At 39.1% G+C, this 24886-nt stretch overlaps 6 protein-coding genes across 11 annotated transcripts; 4 read left to right on the top strand and 2 right to left on the bottom strand.

Moving 5' to 3' along the window:
• Window positions 1-91: 91 nt before the first annotated feature.
• On the bottom strand, window positions 92-7221 carry LOC138135371 (uncharacterized). The gene is made up of 19 exons (XM_069054076.1): window positions 6431-7221; window positions 5964-6379; window positions 5758-5916; window positions 4689-5709; window positions 4205-4642; window positions 3874-4155; window positions 3261-3820; window positions 2997-3211; window positions 2782-2946; window positions 2331-2730; window positions 2116-2283; window positions 1958-2068; window positions 1776-1911; window positions 1518-1719; window positions 1268-1471; window positions 1077-1209; window positions 699-1019; window positions 427-648; window positions 92-370 (listed from the first exon to the last, which is right to left on the bottom strand). Exons 1-19 carry the CDS (start codon window positions 7137-7139, stop codon window positions 131-133), a joined length of 6102 nt encoding a protein of 2033 aa, XP_068910177.1. The 5' UTR covers window positions 7140-7221; the 3' UTR covers window positions 92-130.
• A 3005-nt stretch (window positions 7222-10226) lies between these two features.
• LOC138136087 (soluble guanylate cyclase 89Db-like) lies at window positions 10227-13968 on the top strand. Its single transcript, XM_069055173.1, has 13 exons — window positions 10227-10386; window positions 10850-11049; window positions 11104-11297; window positions 11345-11481; window positions 11987-12229; window positions 12279-12541; window positions 12663-12770; window positions 12819-12987; window positions 13038-13181; window positions 13312-13465; window positions 13516-13625; window positions 13677-13766; window positions 13817-13968. The coding sequence occupies exons 1-13, from the start codon at window positions 10345-10347 to the stop codon at window positions 13868-13870; spliced, it is 1908 nt and encodes a 635-aa protein (XP_068911274.1). The 5' UTR covers window positions 10227-10344; the 3' UTR covers window positions 13871-13968.
• Window positions 13969-14179: 211 nt separating this feature from the next.
• Window positions 14180-16849, top strand: LOC138136088 (soluble guanylate cyclase 89Da-like). Of its 2 annotated transcripts, XM_069055176.1 has the most exons (13): window positions 14181-14282; window positions 14340-14539; window positions 14588-14781; window positions 14834-14970; window positions 15018-15254; window positions 15302-15489; window positions 15537-15644; window positions 15693-15861; window positions 15910-16053; window positions 16107-16260; window positions 16311-16420; window positions 16472-16561; window positions 16612-16849. In XM_069055176.1, exons 1-13 carry the CDS (start codon window positions 14241-14243, stop codon window positions 16648-16650), a joined length of 1812 nt encoding a protein of 603 aa, XP_068911277.1. In that variant the 5' UTR covers window positions 14181-14240; the 3' UTR covers window positions 16651-16849. The 2 variants fall into 2 exon arrangements, with proteins under 2 accessions (XP_068911276.1, XP_068911277.1); XM_069055175.1 differs by having other exon boundaries at window positions 14180-14282; window positions 16311-16561.
• LOC138136092 (trypsin-1-like) lies at window positions 16629-19036 on the bottom strand. 2 transcript variants are annotated; one of them, XM_069055181.1, is made up of 7 exons: window positions 18215-19036; window positions 17859-18123; window positions 17645-17807; window positions 17357-17592; window positions 17127-17302; window positions 17016-17070; window positions 16629-16810 (listed from the first exon to the last, which is right to left on the bottom strand). In XM_069055181.1, exons 1-7 carry the CDS (start codon window positions 18287-18289, stop codon window positions 16695-16697), a joined length of 1086 nt encoding a protein of 361 aa, XP_068911282.1. In that variant the 5' UTR covers window positions 18290-19036; the 3' UTR covers window positions 16629-16694. The 2 variants fall into 2 exon arrangements, with proteins under 2 accessions (XP_068911282.1, XP_068911281.1); XM_069055180.1 differs by having other exon boundaries at window positions 17859-18168; window positions 18215-19035.
• A 1036-nt stretch (window positions 19037-20072) lies between these two features.
• Window positions 20073-22483, top strand: LOC138136097 (proclotting enzyme-like). Of its 2 annotated transcripts, none has more exons than XM_069055188.1 (5): window positions 20073-20284; window positions 20337-20379; window positions 20655-20817; window positions 20874-21291; window positions 21343-22483. In XM_069055188.1, exons 1-5 carry the CDS (start codon window positions 20216-20218, stop codon window positions 21544-21546), a joined length of 897 nt encoding a protein of 298 aa, XP_068911289.1. In that variant the 5' UTR covers window positions 20073-20215; the 3' UTR covers window positions 21547-22483. The 2 variants fall into 2 exon arrangements, with proteins under 2 accessions (XP_068911289.1, XP_068911290.1); XM_069055189.1 differs by having other exon boundaries at window positions 20198-20284; window positions 20598-20817.
• Window positions 22344-24456, top strand: LOC138136095 (trypsin-1). Of its 3 annotated transcripts, none has more exons than XM_069055184.1 (6): window positions 22344-22483; window positions 22902-23061; window positions 23160-23322; window positions 23372-23577; window positions 23628-23879; window positions 24299-24456. In XM_069055184.1, exons 1-6 carry the CDS (start codon window positions 22394-22396, stop codon window positions 24415-24417), a joined length of 990 nt encoding a protein of 329 aa, XP_068911285.1. In that variant the 5' UTR covers window positions 22344-22393; the 3' UTR covers window positions 24418-24456. The 3 variants fall into 3 exon arrangements, with proteins under 3 accessions (XP_068911285.1, XP_068911284.1, XP_068911286.1); XM_069055183.1 differs by having other exon boundaries at window positions 23148-23322; XM_069055185.1 differs by lacking the exon at window positions 22344-22483 and adding an exon at window positions 22646-22779 and having other exon boundaries at window positions 23148-23322.
• Window positions 24457-24886: the final 430 nt, after the last annotated feature.

The raw sequence follows: 24886 nt of genomic DNA, 5'->3' as shown, positions 1-24886 counted from the left end.
TATAAGCCGACAAATAAACATATTAACTGAACCGAAAGAATCGAATTTTTACCGCAAAGTAAATAATTTTTTACAAATATGTATATTGAAAACTGACAGAGTTTAAAAAAATACAAAAACGGCTAAAGTGCTAAACGTTAACATTTGTGGTTTTCATTAATATTGTGTCTTTGTTTTCGGGGAAAAAATTTAATAAATGTTCCCAATCGCTGAAGTGTAAAACTACAATGTGGACTCTTGTGCGTGCTCGATATGAAAAGTGATGCGGAACATTGGGGAAAAGACCTTGGGTTACTCCAAACATGTCCCCAGTGCGTAAAACTTCATGTATGGTTTCTGTTAAATTTGGATGAACAGTCAATATATCGACCTGAAAATTAATTAAAAGTCAGGCGGTGATGTAACAGACGTCCATAAAATTGCAACCTCTCCATGATGAATGAAATACATCGAATTATCAAAGTCGCCGTGTTGGACTATAAAATTACCAGGAAAAAATATGACTCTCTTAAGATACTGACATAACTGTCTGGTAAAAGGCTCATCCACATCTGAAAACACATACGACTTGCGGACGTGGTGTCCGTAGATTTCTGTCATTAACTCATGGAAGGTAACAGAGTGTAAAAGAGAAACTGCGAGAGGAATCTGAAAAAAAAAATAGACAACACCTCAACCAGAAGTACTGTTCTTTTTACCTGATTCCCATTACTAACTGGCCACAATTGCTGCACATAACGCCACATTTTTTTCATTTGGAAATCGCTCACGTTACTATTTTGCAAGTAGTGTTTGAGTTCATTTATTCCGTATTCATAATTTATTCGCGCACCAGTTGTCGAATTCAGGAAATTCCAAATTTCGCCGATGAAAATACCAATCAGAAAAATCGCAGTAATCATCAGAACAATTACGTAAATTTGTTCTTGTATGTTGTTTGTAACTATATCTCCAGTGCCAGTGGTGGTAATGAGTGTGACCACAAAATAAATGCAAGAGACGTAATTGCTGATTTTGTTCTGAAGAAACAAGATCTTTACGTCTTACCACAAATAGAGACGGTGCTTGACACTTACTGAGTTGGGTCCGTTCTTATCGAAATGCTTATTAAGCCAAGAGTTGTTGAAGCAAGATGTCACAGGACATGCACACAAGTACCATCCACATGCGAAGATATGAATCACTAGTGTACACCAAATCATCATGTGGCTGGATCGTGGTGCAAGAAATATGTAATATGATAATATATTTGTTTTTTGGAACCTACCTGATCTTCAGAAGAAATCTATTGGTCATCAGTTGATTGGATTTTTCGTTGTAATAATCGAAAAAATTCACGATTCTGAACAACGTGACCATTCTCAGACTAGAAAATAACAAATAAGGGTCTGCAGCGAGAAAAGCCAAGTAATAGAATGGGAAATTAACTAGAAAGTCAATAATTCGTCTCAACTCTCGCTTGTGGAAATATCTAAAACAGATTTTGAGATACTTTCATTACAAAACTTGATCTTCACCGTAACAGAATTCTTTTATTAGATATCACTAATTCTCCGTAAGGATTTTCATAGGCTTTGTGCATTTCTAACAAAATCTTAAATATAAACATTATGTCGACGTAAACTGCGAACCCCAACAAGTAAAATGAATGGTGTTGGAAAGCAAACTCATAGGTGACAAGGACTGTGCTTATGTACGTCAGCAGAAGACAGTGTATCTCTGATAAAATTTTGTATGGTAGTTTCACTACATTTGTGAATATCTAGGGTACAAACCAAAAAACGAATAAACCAAAGACTGCGGCGGGATCGCGATTTGAAACAGTTTCCAAGGAAGACAAATCAAGAAAAACCCAATAAAAGTTGTTTTTAGTTCCCCAAATCTTGTAAGAGAACTCGCTGTTGTTTCAGACTGAAACAAATTTTGTAGTCTCGCAACCACAAGTTTAGATAGTTACATATAGTTTTGTATCACTCGGTATCTCTTCTGACGTATCTACAAATGTTGGCATGATGAAGTCCGCTCTTCCAAACCTGTCTCTTATTGTCTCTTTGGCCTCTGGGTATTTCTACAAGTGTCTGTGAGAAGAATCATTTGGACCGGAGACGAGCTCACCTCAATCGCATTGTAGAAATCTTGAGTTTCCATGAACAAAATGTCCACGTTGCTCAGAGCTGTGATCGTGACTGAAATCTTGTGTTGGGGGCTAGGTATTAGGTTCCCAAAAACTCCACCAGCTTCCATAAAGACCTCCATGTCGTTTTGTTTGGACACTATTTTAACCTGAAAGAGTGGCATCAGCAAGGGCGAAATCTAGGCGAACATCTCACAGTTCCCCTGTCGATGATACATATTTCGGAGACGATGTCGTCAGCTTTGTAAATGACTTCTTGCCTAAGATAGTACCTCTCCTTGACAATCTTGCCGAGTACGCGGAAAAAAGGTCTCTCCACATTTTCAAAAATGGAAACTTTCTTCAACGTGTCTTCGTACATCGCGAACACTGTGTCCTCAAACAGCGCCGGATGTAATTTTGCCAATATCTGGTTGGGTTCAACACCTCTGTTACGCTTCCATCCGTATTCCAGCCGATCAATTATTTGTTGCTGCAGCTTCTCGGTCACATTCTCTTGCATCATGAATTTTTTCAATTCGGTTATCGCCTCCTGGTATTTAAAAAGCAAACTGTACCAGTACGCTTTATGACTAGAGATTAAAGCGTAGACGTAGCTGATAAAACAATCAAGTAATTACTAGAAGAGGAACGCTGGTTGACTGTACCCCACGAATAAAACTCCGCACATGTTCATTATTATTGTGATAACTAAGGTGCTTGTGTATGTGGGAGTGACGTCACCCAGACCGCAAGCAGTCAGGACTCCTGTACAGAAATACATTGCCAAAATGTACACTTCGTGTGGTTCTGTGAAATGACGAGATTTCGATCTGCAAGAGAAACCTTGACCCACAAAATTTACGGGATTGGCGATTTCAACTTATCAATCCACGAGTCTTGATTGCAGAACATTGCAAATGGCTGTGGTGAGTGATGTGCCAGTCCATCTGGTTTCACAAAACTGTCATTATAAATGTCTTCTGATAGATCATCTGCACTGTAATATTTGCAGCTGTTTGCGATTACAATCGCCGCCCAAAAATTGATAAAAATCAGTGTTATCGGAAAATACTTCAAGATTTGAAGGATGTTGCTCTAATTGAAAAGTTCTGTGAGTTTTAATTTCGATATGTTTTCAACTTACGTTAATTCTTTTTTTGATCTGGGTAACGTGATTAAAATACTGCGGTAATCTGTAAATTTGTCCCACTCTAATGATGCGTACGATGTGTTGAAAGTTGTTAGATAAACTTTGAGGAGAAGGTTTCTCTTTGGTGTCTTCGACGAAATAAGTAATGAAGATTTCCCAAGGAAAACAGAGTACCAAGTCCAATATAAATTTGCCTTTTAAGTAATGAACTGCGGTTTTAAGTGGATGAACAATCAGTTGGTTGTTCGAGCCGTAATAACCAACAAACATCATGACGTAGAGGTCAACGTAAGTGATTAGGTCAGCTACGAAAAGGATTTTGTCGAGAGTAGGTGCGTAAGGTATTTGGACTAAGTGATACGGGGTCAGTATTGCAATGACTAGAGCAACAACAAGTCGCATTGCCATCCATATCTTCAGAAACGAACCGTAGGGTAGAATGCATATTGGTAGCATCAAAATTTGTATCCAACACAGAATATCTAATTGTCGGAAGGACGCACTGTAACCTTCACCATGTTGTCTACAGTATGAAATGACGTTTACAAAAGAACCTTTGATTCATCAACACTTTAAAAACTGTATTATCTAAATTAAGGATCCATACCTTCAAAAGACATACTGTCTTCTTCGAGACCTAAAATTGCAGCAAGTTTGGGCTGAATGGGAATTTTTTTGAACTCGTTCAAAACATCAAAAATCTCGGATGTTTCCGTAAATTGTTTCTCCACAGTAGGATACATCGATGCAGATTCCCAAAACATTTCTTCCGTGATGCACAATATCTTGACGTGAGTTAGTGTCTTGACATTACAAAGACAATTCATATTGGTGAAAAGACAAATCATCCCGAAATATGATTTGGGGCCCAGAATTACGAAACTTTTTTCTTCAAAGAAGTTATCAAACGTTGATTGTCTACTCTGACTGTGACTTACCAAACTGGCGAATGCAATAACCCTTTTCTATTATGTACAACATCTTGATCATTTCTCCTTTGTAAGTAACGAATTGGTCCGGTGGCAAAATCAAAATTTTTGCTTTTGCCACAATTTGCAACAGGAAGTTTAAATCTTGACCGTCAAATATGGGTACGCTGTTGATTGTTTCGATTTTTTCGTCAATCTGTACCTTTGTCTGGAGATTCTTATGCACATTAAACAGCAAAGGCTGCTCTTGCAACACCAGAGCTTTGTTGTAGCACCACTGAAGCACAAAGTAGTTCTTAACTTGTTTGACAAGATCCTTTTCAAGTTGTTTTGCTTTGATAAATTTTACAACCGAAAACAGTATTTCTTGGAAATCTGTGTACGGTTTTAATCTTCGGGTTATTGTGGCGGACAGTTGAGCCACACAACAGTTGAATATAAAAACACCTGGAAATCTACATTTAGTCCATCATCTATTTAATTTATGATTTACCAAGAAAAGTCCCAACACTGCTTGTTACCATATCTGTTATGTTATTTGGTCGGATGTCCCCGGTAGTTAGACCAGTCAAAGGTGACAAAGCGTAGTACACTGATGTTAGTATTTCGTGTGAAGTATACGAACTGGTGAGTTGTTCTTTTAGATCTTTTAGTAGTTTTGTGAAGAACCAACCATCTTCAGTGCACAGATTGTCAAAGCAAGTTGTTAAATATAAAAATGCTCCGAACCAATAGGTAGAAATAAGAAGATAAAAAACATATTTCAATAGACGAACAAAGTGCATGTGCAGTTCTATTTTGTCTTCCATCTTGTGTATCAGTTTCGGAATTCGATACACTTTTAGTAGACGATTCAGTTTTAAAACGTCTCTAACCCGCGGGTTCTTGGTCCAGATCCAGTAAAACAATTCAGTTTTGATGCAGCTGATAAAATCTAGATAAAATCCAGATTCTTTTAAACGGTGTTGTAAAATTTCCATGGATGTTTTAATTGTGGTGTTTTTTCCTTCAATTGCTGTAATCAGAATCACGAAGATATCCATAACCAAGAATAAGTCAATAAACTCCGTGAAGAAGTTAAACCATGTGGGATACCTCTTCAGAAAAACTATGTACAGCGGATAGGTGAAGCTTATGTATAAGGCGATAATGATGATGAAGCCTTCCCAAAAGCGCGACAAAGAGCTGTTTGGGCGGATAATCCAAGGAAATTTTTTGGAAAAGCATATGGGTCCTTCGCCTGTATCTTCAGTGTTGTCTTTCAGCTGATACAAAGACAGATGAAGATTTAGTTTTTCTGGTTTTCGAACTGTTTGTCGTAATTCATCCTTCAAATTTTTCACCGCATTGTCTTCACGTGGAGGAGGGAAAAACGGAATCAATTCGATTTTTTCAAGACTAATAAATTCCACGCTTCGTGAATCTGTAATTCGTTGCATGATTGTTTCGCGAATATGATTGTACACCTGGGGAAACGTGTCGATTATCTTGTAAAAATCTTTCTGATAGAGAACCTGAAAATCCAACTATATCGCAACTGACTAGGCAAAGATATCAAATACTTGAAGTTCAGTGTAAGTCGCTGTACGAACTGAACACTTTGCAGGGAATGTCAAAATTAAAGCGCTCTCGCCAATGCAGGTTCCAGGATTGAGAGCAATAATCGGACTCTCGTCGTCTTCAGCGGATAAAATTTCAATCGTTCCTACTGCAACGAACACCTGAAACAAATCCTAGCACGATTTTCCGACCAGATTTGTTCTCGTACCATTTTGTCTTTGACAACGTTGCGGTGGTAAATTATTTCCCTCGCTTGACAGAACTCGTGCTTCATTAAATTTGACACCATTCTCAAAAACGCGTCAGGTTTGTCTAGGAAAAGTGTGGATGTCTGTAGAAAACCTATATTGACGTCAACACAAATAATGCTTCTTAGAGGATAAGGTAACAGTTCAAATTGTGTGGCTTGATGGACTCCACGTTTCTTGATCCACAACGTCTTGTAATAACGTTCAATAATTTCTCGGTTTCCAATACTCGTGGAAATCGATTTCAAATACATCAAAATATTCTGGAGTTGCATTTTCAAAGTTGTTCTTCTTTTGTACTTTATGTCTAGCAGAAATGACAAAGTTGCGATAAAAATTCCAGTTGTTAAGATAAATCCAATACAGAGCATTGCAACTGTGAAGCAAATTGTTAAGGGTGTGCAGTCTTGATTTTTTGGGTTATTACTTATGAGGATTTTTTCGCCGATTCCAAGAGGGACCAAGTCTCCATAATTTCTGTTGGTAATATTTATTAGGGCAAAATAAATACAGATTATGTATCGTTCTGATGCGTGTTTGTATTTGTCACGCAAATCATTTACTTTTGACCATCCGTACGAGGGATCGTCTGGAAAAGCTAGTAGGTACCAGAGACAAGCAAAACATTGGGTGAATACCAAGAAACAAATAATGTACTGAATTGTGAAATATTTAATATGGTTGCTTCCTACAGTTTTCCATTTTTCTTTGAAAAATAACACAAAATGAGAGAGATGCAGTAGCAAAATGGAACGTATACATAAAAAGGTGATGTGATTGTAAGTGTGACAAAAAAGTTTGTAGGTGTAGGAATAGGGGAACGACACGAAGAAATCAGTTATTAAAACAGATTTCGTCCTTATTGGTTGTTTGTTGAGACGAATGCAAACTTTTCTCCAAAAGAAGTTTAACAATCCTACAACGTAATCCAAGATGTATATCATATCCAACGTCAATATTAGGTAAAATATTTTTTTGTCCACTTTTTTCAAAAAGACGTAAGAAAAACTGACAAGGAAGAAGCTCACAAATATCGTCACAAGGATGAAAATTTTCCAGATATCTGGCGAAAGATCGTGTTCACGTGGGTAGTTTTTGGGTTTTACTTCGACGTTTTCTTTCTTTTCTCTTCTCATTACGGAGTTTTGTTCAAACGTTAATTGACAAGCAGAGAGGACTGAAATTAGAACAAAATCGGTGACAGTATGGGGAAACCATGGAGTTGAAAGTGTCAAAAATGTTACTGAGATTTGTAAGTCAGCACTCAGCAGCTAGGGTCAGCGGTTCCAATCAGAATATTTCAAAAAGCAAATTTGCTGTAACAGCAACGCAATAATTATTGTAGAAATAATTTTTATAAAGTTTCACTTCTGTCTAGCCACTTTTTTGAAATTAGTGGCTAAGGTCTATCCTTTCATCTTCACCTCAGAGGGAATTCTTAAGGCAGCTGTTTAGGTTGGGATCATGTCAACTGAGACTGCAGGCCTTGGAAACATTATTTTCCTCTTTTTTATTTATTTATTATTTTTTCCTTTTTGGTATATTTCAATAACATTTTCTTTTTATTTATTTATAAGTATAAACAATTACCTACTTACTTTGTTCTTTTATTTATTTCTGTCGTGTCAGTCTCTCTTTAGATAAATAATGTAAATGTGCTTTATTTGACCATCTGTTGCCTCCAACGTAAACCTAATCACCATTCAACAACACGACGTTCAAAAAAGTAACTGTAACTCTTAGGAAAAAATGCATGTCTTAATTTGTAAACCAAATCTTTAGAACAACGATCACTATTCCATTTGACACCAAATATGATAGACTGGGGTCAGCCGTAACAAGAGACAGTTTGTAACGTAAATCAAGGATCATTAGCTGTAGTTGAAATCTCCACGGGGGTAATCAAGTGTCTTGCTTGTCCGGACCTGCTTGTCAATATTTCGCGTTGCTTTGCTATCCCCTTGACAGACGCTCGTGTTTTATAAAGCACATATTTTTCTTTATGAATAATACACAGATATTTGCTTTTGATCTCACGTATCTTTGGATATTTGAGGTTGATTAAAGTATTCGTTTAGTATTTATGTAAGCCATTTTTGTCATCGCATATCAAAAACAATGTTTTGGACAGTTGATTTGCAACGATTGACCCCAGTGTATTATTTTTGAGATGAAAAATTAGGATTTTCTATTGTTAGATGTCAATTCGAATAATAGTATGTTAAATCTTTTTGTTTTCTCTTTTGGTGTGTAGTTTATGTCTTGAGATTTAATGAAACCTAATGAAACGTTGTGCCTCGAAAATGATTGTTCATTAATGGTTGTTTTGATAAGATTTTCGTTCAATAAATATATTAAAACCACATATTTTTCTTATTTTCACCTGTTAGAACTGACCCGAGCGTAACATTCACACTAACTTTTTGAATCGTTCCGTGGGAATTTTCCTTAGCAGTTGGAACAATCGGAGTTGTGCCATCTCGTAGACAAATAAACACACTTTCCGCAACTTCACTAGTTCCAGTTCAGTTCAATATGATCAACAACAAAATATACAATATGTATAAGGGGCTGCTATGAAAAATAAAATTTCTGGAAGCGTGCGAAGTAACTTAATAAACTTTTCACTTGAGAATGCAAAACATTCATGATAGAATAATATCTACTTTGTAAAGGGGACAAAGAAAACGATGGCTGAATATAGTTCTCCCAGAGCTGCAGCGATTTTATGGCAGGGCAATAGTAATTATTACCCCTGTTGAGATGCCCATAAGCGACATAAACAGACCCCTGTCAATCATTATTTTCGTTCTATACCTGTCAGTTTACAGGGTAGTACTTGGACGAATTTACGATTAGGGGTTGTACTTGCGGTTTAAACCTATTGTTGGTGTTGTTAACGTTTATACAATGGTACCCTGCCATAAAATCGCTGCAGCTCTGGGAGAACTAATTTAGAACCTTTTTTATTGCAGTTTCGACAAAATCTTTCTTTGTCATCGTTGTTAGCATAACTAGAGCTACTCCACAGGTTTTCACAAGTTTTCGTTTCCATGAATGTCTCTTATTTCTTTATTTGTCGATCATATTGTATCAAAATTATTGCAACGTCATGTGAGATATTCAAATCATTTTAGATCGATTCGTCAATCTTCCAAAATCATACTACAGACCACATCGACGTTTTCTTTGCTCTGCTCATTTTTATTTATTTTTTTTATCCGTATAGACGGCACAATCCAGAGTCTTATTATGAAATAGAAAGGATGTTGATCTACTAATGTAATCAAAAATTTTCTTGGCAGATAACCCCTTCACAAACAAAAATTAAAATTTTCCCCGGACATGATTTCTTAGAAAAATCATAATTCGAAAATTACCGCACCTCCTATTATCAAACTTTTATCAGTGTTTGTACTTAATTTCCATGATAAGGGCATTCGCTTTCGTTTATTAGAAACGACCAAGGCTAACTCTTTATCGATACTTTCTCGTAAGTATATCTTATTCAAGTGAATTTTATATCAGCAGAGAACAGAATGGGTAATCATTATTCATTACATACGAGAGTTACATAACTAGGGGTAAATTACCAAATCTTAACATAAACATCTAAAATCTCTCCTTTAAACTTACGTCCTTTCATCCATTACTTTGCAATTACACAACAACAAAATATATTTACTTAATAAGATTTTATTGTCGTTATAGTCATAAACGAGATTTTTATTTTCTCCCTTGAGTTTCTTTTCTGTTGGGAATGATTGTAATATTTTAGACCTCGCTTCTCCTCTTTCCTTTGCTTAATATTCCGTTATATGTAAAAGCGAGAACATTCTCTTTTATGTTAGGGAATTTGATAATTTGCCGTACTTTATGTTACTGGTAAAAGAAAATATTATGCCCGTACAAAAAAAAATAAGCATAATGTGATCCACGTGAAGCTTTTCACCAATTTTTCACGGAAAAGCTAAAGTGGAAAGTCGTGTAAACTCCGCTTCATGTTGCTACTAAAATTTGTCCTTTAACGGACATATTTTCGTGCTAGTTTTGTCATATCGATCTGAACATTTATTTGCTGCAGACAATAAATTGTTTAATTTTATTGCTTTCGGAAAATATATGTTTTATATGAGACACCTGTTATCCCCGCTTGGGCATGTTTGAACCAACCAAATCGGCGCTTTTCCGCCGCTTTTCTTGCGTCCTTCTTCGTTCAGGATCCTCAGTTACTCACTTTGTTGTTAGCTTCGCCTAACGCACGTATTCGATTTTCCTTTTCATTTAACATGTGGAACAATTAGTTAACTTTTTCCAAGAAAACTTAAATCAATTTGCAAAATGTACGGCATGTTGTTGGAGAGTGTGCAGCACTTTGTGCGGGTAAGATTTTTGAATTAAACTGTTTCTCTTCAACTTCACCCCCTAAATTTTACAGCAATTTTTCTAAACAACTAATTTGAACAATCAATACTTAATTTTAAGTTCAATTCATAAAAAAAATTAGATGATAATTAAGATTCTAGAGTAGTTAAACCTTATTGACGTCATCGATAAAATTTTGGCGTTGTTGTTTACCTTGTTAAACCTCTAATACATCCCAAATTGGTCAGTTTTAATTGTCTTTGTAACATTCAACGGCCGAAAATAGAATGTCGTTAATAGAATGTAATATAATTGCAACAGTGGAGTGTGCCTGCTACGTGAACATAAATTTAGAATTAATTTCTGGCTGCTTTTAGCATTAATTAATTACACCAACAATCAATGACAAAACAAGAATTACTCGAGAAAACTTCACTGACGCGTAAATGTGACGGGTAGTAAACAAGTTGTTAATTTTTAGTTAGAATATGGGGAAGAAGTTTGGCAGAAAGCGCTCCAAATGTCTGAATGTAAACACACCGTATTCAACACCCATCAAGTCTACCCCGATCACATAATGGGTTCGTTGGCTTCAGTTTTGGCACAAATCACATCCCAATCCTACGAAAGTTTTATGAATTTTTTCGGAAAATGTTTCGTTAGATTTTTCAGCAACTATGGGTAGTCACTATCAGAACTTCGTTCGATAAACTCGTTCAAACTAATTTTCTTCAGATACGACATGACTATTAAGGCCACTGGTAGATTTTTCACCGATTTTCTCGAGAGCGTCGATAATATTCACATCCAATTTACTCTCTCCTATCCTAAAATGAAAAGTCCTTCGATGTACGTTACCGAAGTTGATGAAAACGGATGTGTTTTGGTTTATCGCAGCGGACGACAAGGATTCACCCATTATGTCATGGGTGAGTAGAACCGGCAGTTTGGGAATTTAAAAAAATGCTAGTTCTAGGTCAGCTGTGTCAAATCGCAGGGGACATTTTTAATTTGAAGTTAGAAACAACAGTTCTAAGCCAAGAAAATGTAACGATTGGTACGAGAAACATAGTTATCGTTCATTTTCGTTTGAACTTCGATAATAGCCAATACGTGAGTAGATTTCCATCGCTGAGAGATGGGGTGAATTAATTTAAATAATAAATCACACCGTAGAGGTTCTAATTTATAATTTATCTTTCAACGACTGTCACCGCTGTGATTGAAATGTCTTGCAATTTGATTACTCTTGCTATTAATTTTAAAAATATTTCAGTAACAGGATACGTTGTCTGACAAACTTTAATCACAGATGAATTACTTATTAGTGTGATTTATTTTCTGACACGGTTGCAAAAAGAACGCGGCCCCGAAATCTAACTTAATTATGTGAATAATTAGTCTCGGAGATTGTGGAGTTTTATTTCCGTCTGAAAGCTCGAAAGCTTTACATTTCAGGCCTCGCGTATCGTTGATGTTATCATTCAAAATTAATAAACACGAAATGAACGAAGAGGAGGAGATGCCTGCGCTATAAAGCTTGCTTGCGTAACAGAACATAATAAAATCACTGCAAAGCGTTCCCGAATTCTTCTCTGAATTATTGAGAACTTTTCAGGTTCTGACAAAGAAAGCTGAAACGGCTGCTCATTTAGAAACTCGACAACTGGCCCCGTTTTCGTGCACTGTCCTATTAGAATTGTTTCCCTTCGCTATTTTATTCACCTCGATGATGGAAATTGTGGGTTGTGGTGAAAAATTAACTCAAGTTGCTGGAGGTGAAAATAAGCTGCTGAAACAATTGGTGACAAAATTTTTCAGGCTTCGCAGGCCCAAAGGAATTACTTTCAACTGGAAAAATGTGAGAATTCAACACTTTGACCCCACAAGATTTAAAAATTAATTTCTAGATAATCAATTTGAAATCAGTCATGTTCGAAGTTGAATTGCTTAGAGGGGAGCTTGTTCCGAAAAGCGAGATTTGTAGCAGTTCGACCAGTGGAAATACACTGACAGATAAAACGGATGCGAGAGAAATAGAGATTGACGGAAAAAGTATTTCGCCTTATGCTTTGAGGCGAGACAGCCAGCCCGGCCTGAAGAATATACTGTTGAAAGGGCAAATGCGCTATCTCGAGGATATAAATGCGATGATTTATCTCTGCAGTCCAGTGTAAGTATTGTGGGCCCCACAAAAAAATCAACAAGCGATAACGCCATCATTGTGGTCAATTCGTGACCGTGACTGACAGGGCATTGTGTCTTCCATGGTTGTTAACGTTATTTGCCGATAGGGTGAACGATATTAACGAGCTCCCAGACCAAGGAATCTACCTGAACGACTTGAACCCTCACGGTCTTGGCAAAGAGATGGTCTTGGCTGGTTGGCAGCACAATTCCAAGTAAGTGTTTTTCATATCAAAACCAAACATCATTTTCTGGTCTGTTAGACTAGGATTAGTGTTTGACAAAGCTGAACAAAGAGCGACGGAGCTTGAAAATAATCACAATCTGTTGGACCAATGGAAATGTCGCGGGGACGATCTTCTCTATTCCATGATTCCCAAGTCTGTGGCTGACCGCCTGAGGACTGGAAAGTCTCCATTGAGCACCTGCGAAGTGATATCACAACTTGCACAAGTCGCTTGATCTCAATCGATCTCTTTCAGTCCTTCGACGCTGTCACTATAATGTTCAGCGAGTTGGTCGGCTTCAATTCTTCCACAGTTCAAGACGCGATGGAGCTGGTTTCCACCATGAACGCCGTCTTTTCTTGTTTTGACTCGCTCATGGACAAGTTCGATGTCTATAAGGTACCCTTCACACCATCACACCAGCATCATCTTCATCCATCACCTATCACTCTTTTCTTCCGCGCCCGCGATAGGTCCACATCTTTTTTGTCTCGCATCGTGGTACAGAGACTAAAGATCTTTTCTCAAGGTGGAAACTGTGGGCCAGATTTACATGGCGGTCAGTGGCGCCCCCGAGAAAACACCCACTCATGCTCAAAACGTCTGTGACGTCTCTGTATGCATGATGCAACATGTGAAGCGACTCAAAATTCCGTCAGGGACCAAAGTTGACATCAGAATAGGTACCTAAATTAATTTTCCTTTCAAAGGAAATAAACAAGGTCATGTGTAGGGATCCATTCCGGTCCTGTCGTTGCTGGAATTGTCGGAATAAAAGTTCCAAGATATTGCTTTTTTGGAGATACTGTCAATACTGCGTCGAGGATGCAATCGACTAGTTCGGTAAATATTGATTTCCGGTGCAATGCTGAAATAATCCTCCGCTGTTTGCAGCCTGGCATGGTGCACATTTCCCGCCAAACCAAAGATCATCTACCGAAAGACCGCTACGTCGTTGAAAACAGGGGTTTGATCAAACTGAAGGTGGTGAAATTACAACATGTTTCAACTGATTTTGTAACGACTTCTTTCAGGGAAAGGGAGAAGTGCAAACCTTCTGGATATTTGAGAAACCGGTCGATGAGTAGAACCTATACATCTCTTCTACTAGTCTTAGTGATAATTTAAGCTGTGTAAAAATAAGCAATGTATGTACGTTGTTTTCAATAAATTCGTTCCGTTCGAATATTGAGAAGCTTCTTGGAGATGTCTTGGTTGTGCCACCACGACTGTTGGTATTGTTTTTGGAAACAGACTGCGTGATCCATCATAATGAACATGTCATGTCACTCGAACGTCCTCATATTTGATGAGCTCTCTTAATTAGTTTCATGATCCTTCCATTAAATGGGTCAATATTTACTTACCTTAATTCGGTTCAAACAAGCGATCCCGATACTGCGAACAGATCAAATAGAGCCCAGGTAGAGTGCGGTTGCCAAGCTAATCAGAATCGATATGTACGGCATGTTATTGGAAAGTGTCCAACATTTCGTCCAGGTAATTAATACACTTTCAATAAATAAACAAAACTGGCACGCAGACTGTGTGTTTTAGTTGGAATATGGAGAGGACATTTGGCAACGAGTCCTCGAACACGCCAATTGCAAATACATCTCTTTTGAAACCCACAAGGTTTACTCTGATAACATAATGGCATCGCTGGCGGCGGCTTGTGCCGAAATTACAACAGCGTCTTATGACAGCTTCATGAATTTTTTTGGCCGCTGTTTTGTGCGATACTTCTCCACGCTAGGGTAAATCCCCAAATTTACAAACAAGTTCTCTTAACAATTCTTTTTAAGATACGACGTCACTGTCAAAGCTACCGGACGATTTTTCACCGATTTCCTCCAAAGTGTCGACAACATCCACGCACAATTTTGCTTCACCTATCCCAAAATGAAGAGTCCATCCATTTATCTGACCGACATCGATTCCAACGGTTGTGTTTTAGTCTACAGGAGCGCCAGACAAGGCTTCACTCAATACGTCATGGGTTCAGATTCACAAACTTTATTTACTTCCCAATCAAATAATTTGACTTGTAGGCCAATTGCAACAAATCGCCAAAGATTTTTACAACCTCAAATTGAAAGTCACGGTTCTAGACAAAGCTAGCTCAGCCTCCGCAACTAAAAGTACTGTTATTGTCACGTATCGTTTAGATTTTGACAACAAGCCTTACGTAAGTATTCCCAAAGACAAATAAACTGTTACTAAACCTCGTTGAAGATGCAGTACAAAGCAAAGAAGAAAACTTTCAACGAAATCACGCGGTTGACACCCTTCCCGTGTTCACTCCTTCTCGAGTTTTTTCCTTTCGGGGTTATAATCAATCCAAACATGAATCTGATCGGTGTTGGAGAGAAATTAGCTGAAATATGGCGCGGCAAAGACTTCCTCAACAAACCAGTTTCTTCCTTCTTCAAGTTGAGGCGTCCCAAAGGAATCGTATTCTCGTGGAAAAATGTACTTCGGACTCGTAATCTCGACATTGTGACAATTGTAAATTGTAGACGCGTAATTTGGAGGCGGTCATGTTTGAACTGGAGTGTGACAGAGGCACAAATGATGATTCTCGAGCTGGTGGCGAAGATTCAAACCGATTGTCTTCACCCTCGTCTGAGTTAAAAAATATACTGCTGAAAGGCCAAATGAAATATGTCAAAGATGTGAACGCGCTAATTTTCTTGTGCAGTCCAGTGTAAGTATTAGAGTAGACATTCGAAGTTATTTAATTTGGTATTTAAGGATCAACGATCTGGACGAGTTGCCTGAACAAGGTTTGTTTCTTAACGATCTGAATCACCACGGATTAAGCAAAGAGATGGTTCTAGCGGGCTGGCAGCATAACTCCAAGCAAGTTTCCAATTGATTAAATTCCGCAACTTCTCTCTTTCGTTTTAGACTGGAAATAATGTTCGACAAGGAAGCGCAAAGATCTGATGAGTTAGAGAAAAGTTACGAACTTTTAGACACTTGGAAGCGCCGCGGGGATGATCTTTTATATTCAATGATTCCGAAAACTGTGGCCGATCGATTGAGAACAGGAAATTCTCCCTTGAGTACCTGCGAGGTAAATCGTCACCCCTGCTGTCCCCTTTCTCCAAATATTTTCTTTCAGTCATTTGAGGCCGTCACGATTTTATTTTGCGAACTAGTAGGACTCTCGTCCGAAACAGTAAAAGACGCCATGCAAGTTGTCTCCACGATGAACACCGTCTTCTCCTGTTTCGACTCGTTGATGGACAAATTCGGAGTTTACAAAGTATCGTTCGTATCAAACATTTATTGTGTTCTGTTTAAAAACATTTCAAACAGGTTGAAACCGTCGGCCAGATTTACATGGCAGTCAGTGGAGCTCCCGAAAGAACCAGGCAACATGCACACAACATCGCCGCGTTATCTCTCCAAATGTTAGAACAAGTCTCCGAGATTCAAGGAGCAGATGGTGCACAAGTTAACATCAGAATCGGTTTGACTGAGTGGCGATGTGAAAAGGAAATATGCATTGTAATGTTGCAGGAATCCATTCAGGTCCTGCTGTCGCAGGAGTGGTGGGCATTAAAGTCCCGCGCTACTGTTTCTTCGGTGATACTGTTAATACCGCTTCGCGAATGCAATCGACCAGCTCTGTAAACATTCTTGTCGCTGTTAAGTGTGATTTTAACTCGGTGTCATTTCAGCCCGGCATGATAAATATTTCTGCAGACACGATGAACCTGCTCCCGACTGGTAAATACGTTATTAAGAATCGCGGAGTGGTTCACGTCAAGGTAATTGTTTTTGTTGAGTTAGCTTTTGCTGCGAGTACTGATCATTTTAGGGTAAAGGAGAAATGGAGACATTTTGGTTGTTTAATTGAACCAGTAAAAAGTATTTACAATAAATAAGTAATAAATTAGAGAGCTAGCAGTAGCAGGCGTCGCGTGTGTTGCTTCTTATCCAAGAGACAAACCTGTTTACTCTTGTGTACACTCCGGGGTAATTAGGTTGGGCGCACCCCTCTCCCCACGACACAATACCTGTAACACAATTATTAATAAAGTTTTAATGAAACAACACTTAATTTTTTTACGACCCTATCTTTAAACAAAAAACAATTTACCGAATTGTCCTCAACTCAATTATTTTTTTGATGATTATAAAATACTCTTGGTGAGTTAACTTTGTCGTGTAATTGCCTGGATGACTTTTAAGTTTTGATTGAATGGAAGAGCGTGCACTTACCCACGAGCATATGGGTTGTACCATTAACAACATGCAAAGGTCCCCCACTATCTCCCTGAAATAATAATTAAACTCATCAGCTTGAAGGTATCGTGTTATTCGTTCATTTACCTGACAAGAATCCTTCATTCCGTACGAATAACCTGCACACATCATGTTATCGGTAATTCTATTTCCATAACCAGTTCTTCTGCAGTCAATATTTGACATAATTGGTACCTCCACTTCGCGTAGTTTGGAAGATACTTGGCCATGAGCTTGAGTGGCCCCCCAACCGATAACAATCCCTTTAAAAAAATAAATTCGAAGACAACTCACACAAATTATTTGTTGTTCGTTACCTTTATTTCCTGTAAAACTCTTTCCGGTTGGTGGGAGGCACACAGGCTTGAGAAGTCCAGTTATGGGCAGTTCTTTGTCAAGCTTGAGGAGCGCTATGTCGTTGTTGTAGGTGCCCCCCGATCCGTAGTACCTATGTCTGAAAATCTTGCTGATGGATCTGGTGAAGATTTGAGTTTCGAAATAATTCGATCTGTCATGGTCCAAAAACACTGCCGACAATCTTTCTTTGGCAAAACTGAAATCGAGTGATTATTTCATAGATCATTTAAAATGCCAATCTAACACACCCATTTACACAGTGCGCGGCTGTTATCAAGTATTTGTTGTTGATAACGGAGGCCCCACAGTAAAATCTATTGTTGTACGTCAATGCAGTCATCCATGGGTACTGATTAATTAAAGTTTCGACACCCCCAACGATTCTTTTGTTCTTATAAGTCAGGCCACAAGCTTCAAATGAACTCGGTTAAAACGAATTAATTTTGTTGGATTGAAACTCACTGCATTTGGGACAATCTTTCGAGGGCTCTACCGGTTCCGGGACTTGACCTGGTGACCCCCCAAATCCCAAAAGACCCAATAACCAATCGAGGAAGCTGGCTCGGGTCGGCGTGTTGTCGGCCTGCACTGGGTCCGGGTTTAATACGAAAGGAACTCCGGTTGATGTTGACAGGCTGTCTCGTTTTGTCGGTTTCGGCCAGTCCGGAGGGACTCCGGGTTCGAACTCGACAACGGCTGAGGTGGGTTTCACTCGCGACGGGGTCGTCTGGAAAAAGGGCTTGATATCGACGAATATCTTCGAGTCGACAACCTGAAAAGCTTTATGGGGACAAGTTTTCGTCGAAAGAGTTGGTTACCTTTTCTTGCGATAATTCCTGACGAGACTTGGAGATTGCGATCGCAACGAACAAAATTCTAACAGCGAGGAACATTATTTAATGGTTAAAGCTCACGACATGACAAAAAACTTGATGGATTCGTTTTGGACTGGCCGGACCGAGATTTTCAACTGGCGACAAATTATCTATGCAGAAGGTAGTGAAGAAGTAGGTAACTAGGTACCATGGCAACAACCGGAAGACCAAGTGTAAAATGAATCCACTTGGACGAGTTTTAAAAACAGCATCACGTGCATCATGTTCTCAGAAGAGATCATTTCGCTCGGTGCAAACAAGTCTGAGTTTTTCTTGCTGCTGTTGACTTTTTGCGTCTCAGACTGACCGTTTACAACAATTACGCTTTTTACACATTATATAACCTGCATTGAAAGTGCATTATTGCATTTATGCAAATATTTGTTACAATCATGCGAGATTTTAGGTCACAATCTACATAACAAATAACAAATTTTGCTTAAATTGGTGTTATCAATTGCCAATGTCAAAACCAACAATATAATAATTGCGTCTCATTTTTTAAATTACACTCATTTACATAAATAAATAATAGAAGTGTAGGTAACCTAATAACGCAACTTTTGTCTGATCTCGTTCGATTTCGTGACGAAAATTTCTAATAATGCGCAGTTGATCCTCGAAGCATTGTTCTTTATTTGAATGGGACTGTGTCCTTCGTTGGAACGCTAAAATTTCCTCTACATAACACCTACCCATATCTAGAGCAACGTGAAATGGGATCACTCATGTTTTGCTTAATTACATTAAAATAATCGTCACAGATTATCGCTTCTTTTAAATTCAAATTCAAAATTGTCGCCTTTAGTTGACCTTTACCTGTATTAATTGTAAAGGACGACGGTTTTGCAAGCGGTTACCACTAAAAAGGTCCCTAGCCACAGTCTTATTGTTTCTGATGATTTCCCTGTTAGGAGAACCGAGGGACGACACTGAAGGCAATAACTACTTAAGTCAGATTGTTCAGAAATAAATTAAGTACAAACACAAAAGTAATGGCAATTTTTGAGCTGCAATTTCCCGGAATCTCTTTGTTAGATCTGTAAAACATGTTGCAAAATAAACATTGGATTAGAACGGAAATGCTTTGAAAAAAATGTGTCACAACCAAACTGATTTCTTGAAATTCGGTTAATTTCCATTTGATCAGAATTTTTTTATGTTTACAATTGTGATTCTCGGTAAGACAATTTTATAAATAAAATAGATAGTATTGTCCAAACACCTACTTAAGTCTGAAGGCAGAACCGACTGTCGCTTGCTACATTTGTGATTATAAATTTAAATTTACTCACATACACTTATTGGGAAACATTCTTTGTGCACTAATCGGCTTTTGAATCTGTAACTGTTTTATCTCGCGAGCTAGGAATGACAAATTGCGCAAAGGACAACTGTTTCATTCACGCTATTATCTAACCTACAAAGCTTTTAACTAATTGCACCTGCTCCAGTCTAGCTTTACTGTCTGTTTTTATTACACCTCACCTACATTTTCAATGTTAAACCACTTAAATTCCTCGGGCACATCTTTCGTAACGAAGATGAAACTTTTGTTGCGAAAGAAGTCTCGTCCAGACGATGACATAAAGGATCATTCGAAATATTTTTTAACAACAATGAGGAGTATGTCGTAACGAGTAAATTTAACCTTAAAACCCATAATAATATGTATCAACAAGACGAAGGTGGAAATTTATCTCAGACCAATTGCGAAAATGTGTCAAACGTGCACATGCATCGACCTTGAATGCATATGAATCCCTAGACATTGAATAATAAAGTAGGTGCGATCAGATACACATTATGAAAATGGTCAAGGCAATACCCCTCCTAAGTAACATTGAAACATAACACAACTTGTATAAAAACAATCCATACCAAAATGATGGTAATTAGTTCGTGGTTGATTTTTTATACATACGCTGTAAATTACTATTCAGCATGGAGCTCAGACTGATATGCGCTGTAGTGTTATGTTTGGTGGTGGATACTTCGTCGGCACCCCCGGAGGTATGGTATGAGAGAGCTTTCAAGTTTTCAAAGTAAAGTGTCTTTTCCGCAGAGTGTCAACCGGAAGGAACGAGCCAGCGACGATTGCAACTGCGGTAAGTGTGACTGTTTGGCGACGGTAAAAGCTTGACGAGATTTGCAGTATCATTAACATTCTGCTAATTTGCTGAAATGAAATAGATTCATGTACAATTAGTGTGCGAGGCGCTTTCTTCGTCGTCGTTTTGAATAATTCGCGACAGCACAATAGACGCAAGCTTTCACTCTGTTACCCATTTCCGAGCGGTTTTATATCGTGTGTGACCCTTTAAAGAAATCATCCGTTCAAATCCAGCCTAAGGATCAAACTCTTAGAGTGGTCGATTTTTAGTGTGCGGAGTGAGCAACAGGCAAATGCGAGTGGTCGGCGGAAACATAACGAAAGTCCACGAGTTTCCTTGGATCGCAGGACTAGGCAAAGGTGGCGAATTTCACTGTGGTGCAACTTTGATCACAAGGAGACATCTATTGACTGCTGCGCACTGTGTCAACGGGTGAGCTCCGCCATCGATCACTTCCTCCCTTATCTACAAAAACCTCCGAATTGCAGATTCGCCGCCAGGGAGTTCACCGTGGTGCTGGCAGACCACGACCGCGACTCCGAGGACCGCCTCTCGAACATCATCGTCCGCGGAGTGACCGACATCAAAGAGCACGAGGCCTTCGACCCTTTCAGCTTCAACAACGACATCGCCGTCTTGGAGCTGGACGAGCCCGTCGACTTCGGCGTTGACGTGCAGACCGCTTGTTTGCCCCGCGCGGGAAACGTCGACTACTCGGGGCAGACGGCGGTGGTGGCCGGCTGGGGGCGGCTGGGCGAGAAAGAAAAACCTTCCCGGGTGTTGAGGAAAGTTGCGGTGCCGGTTTGGTCCAAGCAAGACTGCTACAACTCGGGCTACGGCGAGAAGAAAATCTCCGAAAACATGTTCTGTGCTGGGTATCCTGATGGGAAGAAAGACGCGTGCCAGGTCAGTGGACCACGTGTATTGTTGACTGCATAATGTACGATTTTGTTGCAGGGAGACAGCGGAGGACCGCTCCACATGGCCAATCCCAACGGAGACATGGAAGTCATCGGGGTGGTGTCGTGGGGCAGGGGATGCGCCAGACCTAACTTGCCCGGGGTTTATACGAAAATCGGGAATTATCTGGACTGGGTTCAGGACGCCCTCAAAGGAGAGTGTCTGTGTTCTCCGCGTCGTCACAATCCGAGGAGAGCATGAGTGACAACGTGTCTAGTCTAATCTTACACTTGCCAAATTTGAACATGTGCCAAATTAATATTTAGAGAAGTTGTGCCAAAGATTATGTAGTCATGTTACGGTAATAATAAAATATTTAATCGTTTTTTCTTGTTGCGGAGTTGTTAGATTAAGGACAAGGTGAACGAAAGTAGAATATAGAGAGTAAAATCAAGATCAATATGAGACGAGAAAAAAGGATGCACGCATGAACGGCGCCGTAATCATCGGCCGACAAAAGCAGATCATGTTCCAGTTCATGGTACCAAATCAAATTTTCTGAATGAACCGCGAATCCTAAAAGTACCCAAGTGCGTGCTCCACAAACCTAAAAAATGATTATTGTTCTCGCACTGTTAATTAACGTCAGACTGGCTTTATGTGTGAATAATTAAATTGTCATTTTCTTAAGAAAGTTGATGGTGGTACTTTATTCAATTACTGATTAATTTAATAATCTTTGCTTTCCAGTTGACGTAGCTTTCATACGTGCCTTATTCCCAAACTAGAAACTTTCGATTCATTACTTTTTTAGTAATAAATTGTAATTGCGTCCTTCTTGGGATATAACATGACGTATCTTGCCTCAATACGAGTCACTTTCTTCGTAGGTGTAGTGAAAGAGCTAGCAGTCCTTGGTAGACGGTGAAAGCACCACGTGAATTTAAGTAATTATTATTTTTAACGTTACTAACCTGAAACGTAAATAGATTTCGTGGTTTATTTACAGTAACAAGACTGAAGCAACATAATTCGTGTTCCTAATCGTTTAAATAATTAAAAGTGCAAGTGATAGAAAAGAGAGTATGGTTTTGTGTGGACCCTGAAGATGCCTGTCAATCCGAAAATTGTCCACGTGCTGTGTTTATCTTGTTTGCTCATCGTGCCATCCACAAAAGGCCATTTCGCCACAATTGACGTAAGTACAAATTACAGAAATTTAAAACACACTGGTGCGTCGCTTGTTTTATATTTTTTTCAAGCAAAAGTGCTGAGAAATCAACTGTCTCGAGATAATTATTGAGAGCAAATTTGTTAATTAAAATTGTGACAGTTAAAACACTAAATTAAATCCGTCCTGGTAGTACCGGTTTTCAGGTGATCTTGATCACATCATTGAGCATAAAATGAAAAGTGGAACCACCTGGGTGGTTTGAGTTTCCCTAGAAAATAAGTCGGAATAAATTTAAAGCCCACGTCACCCAAATAAAACTGGTAATTCCAAAAATAAATAAAAACTCCGGAGAAAGGACACAGTATATGTAAATCATAACCAAACAACTCTCACAATTGAAATTTGAATAAGAAAAAATGTCTAGTTCCTATTTCGTTTTTAGAAAAACAAATTCCAAGTGACAAACACGACCGCTCGGATGACAACGCGCAATGGTAAATTTTTATTCAACCAGCTTCTCGGCTTGACATCTTTCCTGACCGGAGGGAACGACTCCGGTGAAGACGACGACGACGAGGGAAAAACAAAGAACTGTACTTGCGGTGAGTTTTACCGGTGTACGCTTGGCCAGAAACCGCTTCGCTTAATTTATAAAGTCAATTATTGTACAAGCCTGACCTCCATAAAGATTTTTTTTCAGAATGTGGCCAAACTAATCAGGAAGATCGTATCGTTGGGGGGCGGCCCACAGGAGTCAATCGATACCCCTGGGTGGCTCGAATTGTCTACGACGGTCATTTCCACTGCGGTGCCTCTTTGCTGACCGAAGACTACGTTTTAACAGCGGCCCATTGCGTTCGCCGGTAATTACCACCACCGTCTCGACCGCAATAAATCAATTTGTCACTTTAGGTTGAAGCGCTCGAAAATCCGCATCATTCTGGGAGACCACGACCAGTCCACCACCGAAGACACCCCCGCCAAGATGAGGGCGGTATCTGCCATAATCAGACACAGGAACTTCGACCAAGAGTCCTACAACCACGACATAGCTCTCTTGAAGCTCCGAAAACCCGTCGAGTTCACCAAAAGCATTCGTCCAATTTGTCTGCCGACTGGTGAGCACCACTCACGCTAATTTGATCGTGATTGATTTGTTGTCGTGTAGGCAAAGACCCCGCGGGGAAGACCGGTACGGTGGTCGGATGGGGTCGGACCACCGAAGGCGGAATGCTGCCCAACGTGGTGCAGGAAGTCGAGGTGCCCATCCTGACGCTTTCTCAATGCAGAGCGATGAAGTACAGAGCGTCCAGGATCACTTCGTACATGTTATGCGCCGGAAGGGGCGCTATGGACTCGTGTCAGGGGGACAGCGGAGGACCATTACTGGTCCCGAACGGAGACAAACACGAAATTGTGGGTGAGTAGCTAGACTGGCCTTGGAAGGCCAATAAACTCCGACCAGAGGTATTTGTTAGCATTTAAAAACAAATAAAGAACAGGTCAATCGGTTCTCGACTAAATTCTTGTTTCCAAACCCGATAATTTATTGATCTTGCCGTGTGGTATGCAGAAATTGTTGTTTTCGCAGCTGCGTCCGTCACGGCACAACAAATAGAAAGAGATTGCAGGAAAAAGAACAAGTTGAAAATATTGCGGTTTCCCGCTTTGTAGATGTTTGCTTTTACTTACCTACCTTCTAGATGTTTGCTTCCTCTTGTTTAAATTACTTTCTTATTCATACCACTTGTAGTGGCGACATTTTTATCGCTTTGTTGTTATGTTTGCTTGGCCTAAATTTAACAAAGAGTAACCTCGATTAATCGTTTTTTTTTGCAGGAATTGTGTCCTGGGGTGTTGGATGTGGGCGACCAGGCTACCCAGGTGTATACACAAGAGTTTCCAAATATATCAACTGGTTAAAATACAATCTTGACGACACTTGTATTTGTACGTAATTATTTATTTCTTCGAAGAATAAAATTTTAAACGACAAATTGTTCTTAATTTGATCCCGAAGAAGTGACTAACAAGTGGAAGAATTCCATCCCAACCGGTATTGGAGATATCTCACGGACTGCACCTACACCATGCTAATTGCGCACATAAAACTACAATAAGCAACATATTGGGTGTCAATGTCCCTCGAAGATAGTCTCATTATTGCCAACCGCCGAGTTTCTTAGAATTCTTAACAAATTTGTACATATTGCTATAATTACAAATTCTTTTCATCACAATCAAATCATTCCTCGAAGACAAGTTGATGTACATCATGTCTTGGACAAGAGCTCTTGTGACTACTAATTAGATTCCACTACGCTGCCAGCGCAAGATTTCTACAAATCATTTTTTTCCGTGTTGGTCATTAGAGAAAAATTGTTATTACTTTTTCCGGTCCGTTGTTGGCGATCTGAACAAATAAAA

The sequence above is a fragment of the Tenebrio molitor genome, chromosome 7 (assembly GCF_963966145.1).
Source record: "Tenebrio molitor chromosome 7, icTenMoli1.1, whole genome shotgun sequence".
In the NCBI taxonomy this organism is placed as follows: Eukaryota; Metazoa; Arthropoda; class Insecta; order Coleoptera; family Tenebrionidae; genus Tenebrio; species Tenebrio molitor.
Note: the sequence above shows the minus strand (reverse complement) of the source record. Positions and strands in the feature narration are given on the sequence as shown.

Excerpts from the sequence above, each read along its gene's own strand:
- LOC138135371 (XM_069054076.1), bottom strand. The coding sequence starts at position 7,139 with ATGAGAAGAGAAAAGAAAGAAAACGTCGAAGTAAAACCCAAAAACTAC. Across the intron at positions 4,643-4,688 it reads CAGTGTTGGGACTTTTCTTG|GTGTTTTTATATTCAACTGT; the intron begins GTAAATCATAAA and ends GTAGATTTCCAG. Across the intron at positions 2,284-2,330 it reads GTATCATCGACAGGGGAACT|GTTAAAATAGTGTCCAAACA; the intron begins GTGAGATGTTCG and ends CCACTCTTTCAG.
- LOC138136087 (XM_069055173.1), top strand. The coding sequence starts at position 10,345 with ATGTACGGCATGTTGTTGGAGAGTGTGCAGCACTTTGTGCGG. Across the intron at positions 11,050-11,103 it reads AGATTTTTCAGCAACTATGG|ATACGACATGACTATTAAGG; the intron begins GTAGTCACTATC and ends AATTTTCTTCAG. Across the intron at positions 11,482-11,986 it reads ACTTCGATAATAGCCAATAC|GTTCTGACAAAGAAAGCTGA; the intron begins GTGAGTAGATTT and ends AGAACTTTTCAG.
- LOC138136088 (XM_069055175.1), top strand. The coding sequence starts at position 14,241 with ATGTACGGCATGTTATTGGAAAGTGTCCAACATTTCGTCCAG. Across the intron at positions 16,261-16,310 it reads ACAAGTTAACATCAGAATCG|GAATCCATTCAGGTCCTGCT; the intron begins GTTTGACTGAGT and ends GTAATGTTGCAG. Across the intron at positions 16,562-16,611 it reads GCGGAGTGGTTCACGTCAAG|GGTAAAGGAGAAATGGAGAC; the intron begins GTAATTGTTTTT and ends TGATCATTTTAG.
- LOC138136092 (XM_069055180.1), bottom strand. The coding sequence starts at position 18,289 with ATGTTCCTCGCTGTTAGAATTTTGTTCGTTGCGATCGCAATCTCCAAG. Across the intron at positions 17,303-17,356 it reads GAGTTTTACAGGAAATAAAG|GGATTGTTATCGGTTGGGGG; the intron begins GTAACGAACAAC and ends ATTTTTTTAAAG. Across the intron at positions 17,071-17,126 it reads GAATGAAGGATTCTTGTCAG|GGAGATAGTGGGGGACCTTT; the intron begins GTAAATGAACGA and ends TTATTATTTCAG.
- LOC138136097 (XM_069055188.1), top strand. The coding sequence starts at position 20,216 with ATGGAGCTCAGACTGATATGCGCTGTAGTGTTATGTTTGGTGGTGGAT. Across the intron at positions 20,380-20,654 it reads CAGCGACGATTGCAACTGCG|TGTGCGGAGTGAGCAACAGG; the intron begins GTAAGTGTGACT and ends GTCGATTTTTAG. Across the intron at positions 20,818-20,873 it reads GCTGCGCACTGTGTCAACGG|ATTCGCCGCCAGGGAGTTCA; the intron begins GTGAGCTCCGCC and ends TCCGAATTGCAG.
- LOC138136095 (XM_069055183.1), top strand. The coding sequence starts at position 22,394 with ATGCCTGTCAATCCGAAAATTGTCCACGTGCTGTGTTTATCTTGTTTG. Across the intron at positions 22,484-22,901 it reads GCCATTTCGCCACAATTGAC|AAAAACAAATTCCAAGTGAC; the intron begins GTAAGTACAAAT and ends TTTCGTTTTTAG. Across the intron at positions 23,062-23,147 it reads AACAAAGAACTGTACTTGCG|ATTTTTTTTCAGAATGTGGC; the intron begins GTGAGTTTTACC and ends ACCTCCATAAAG.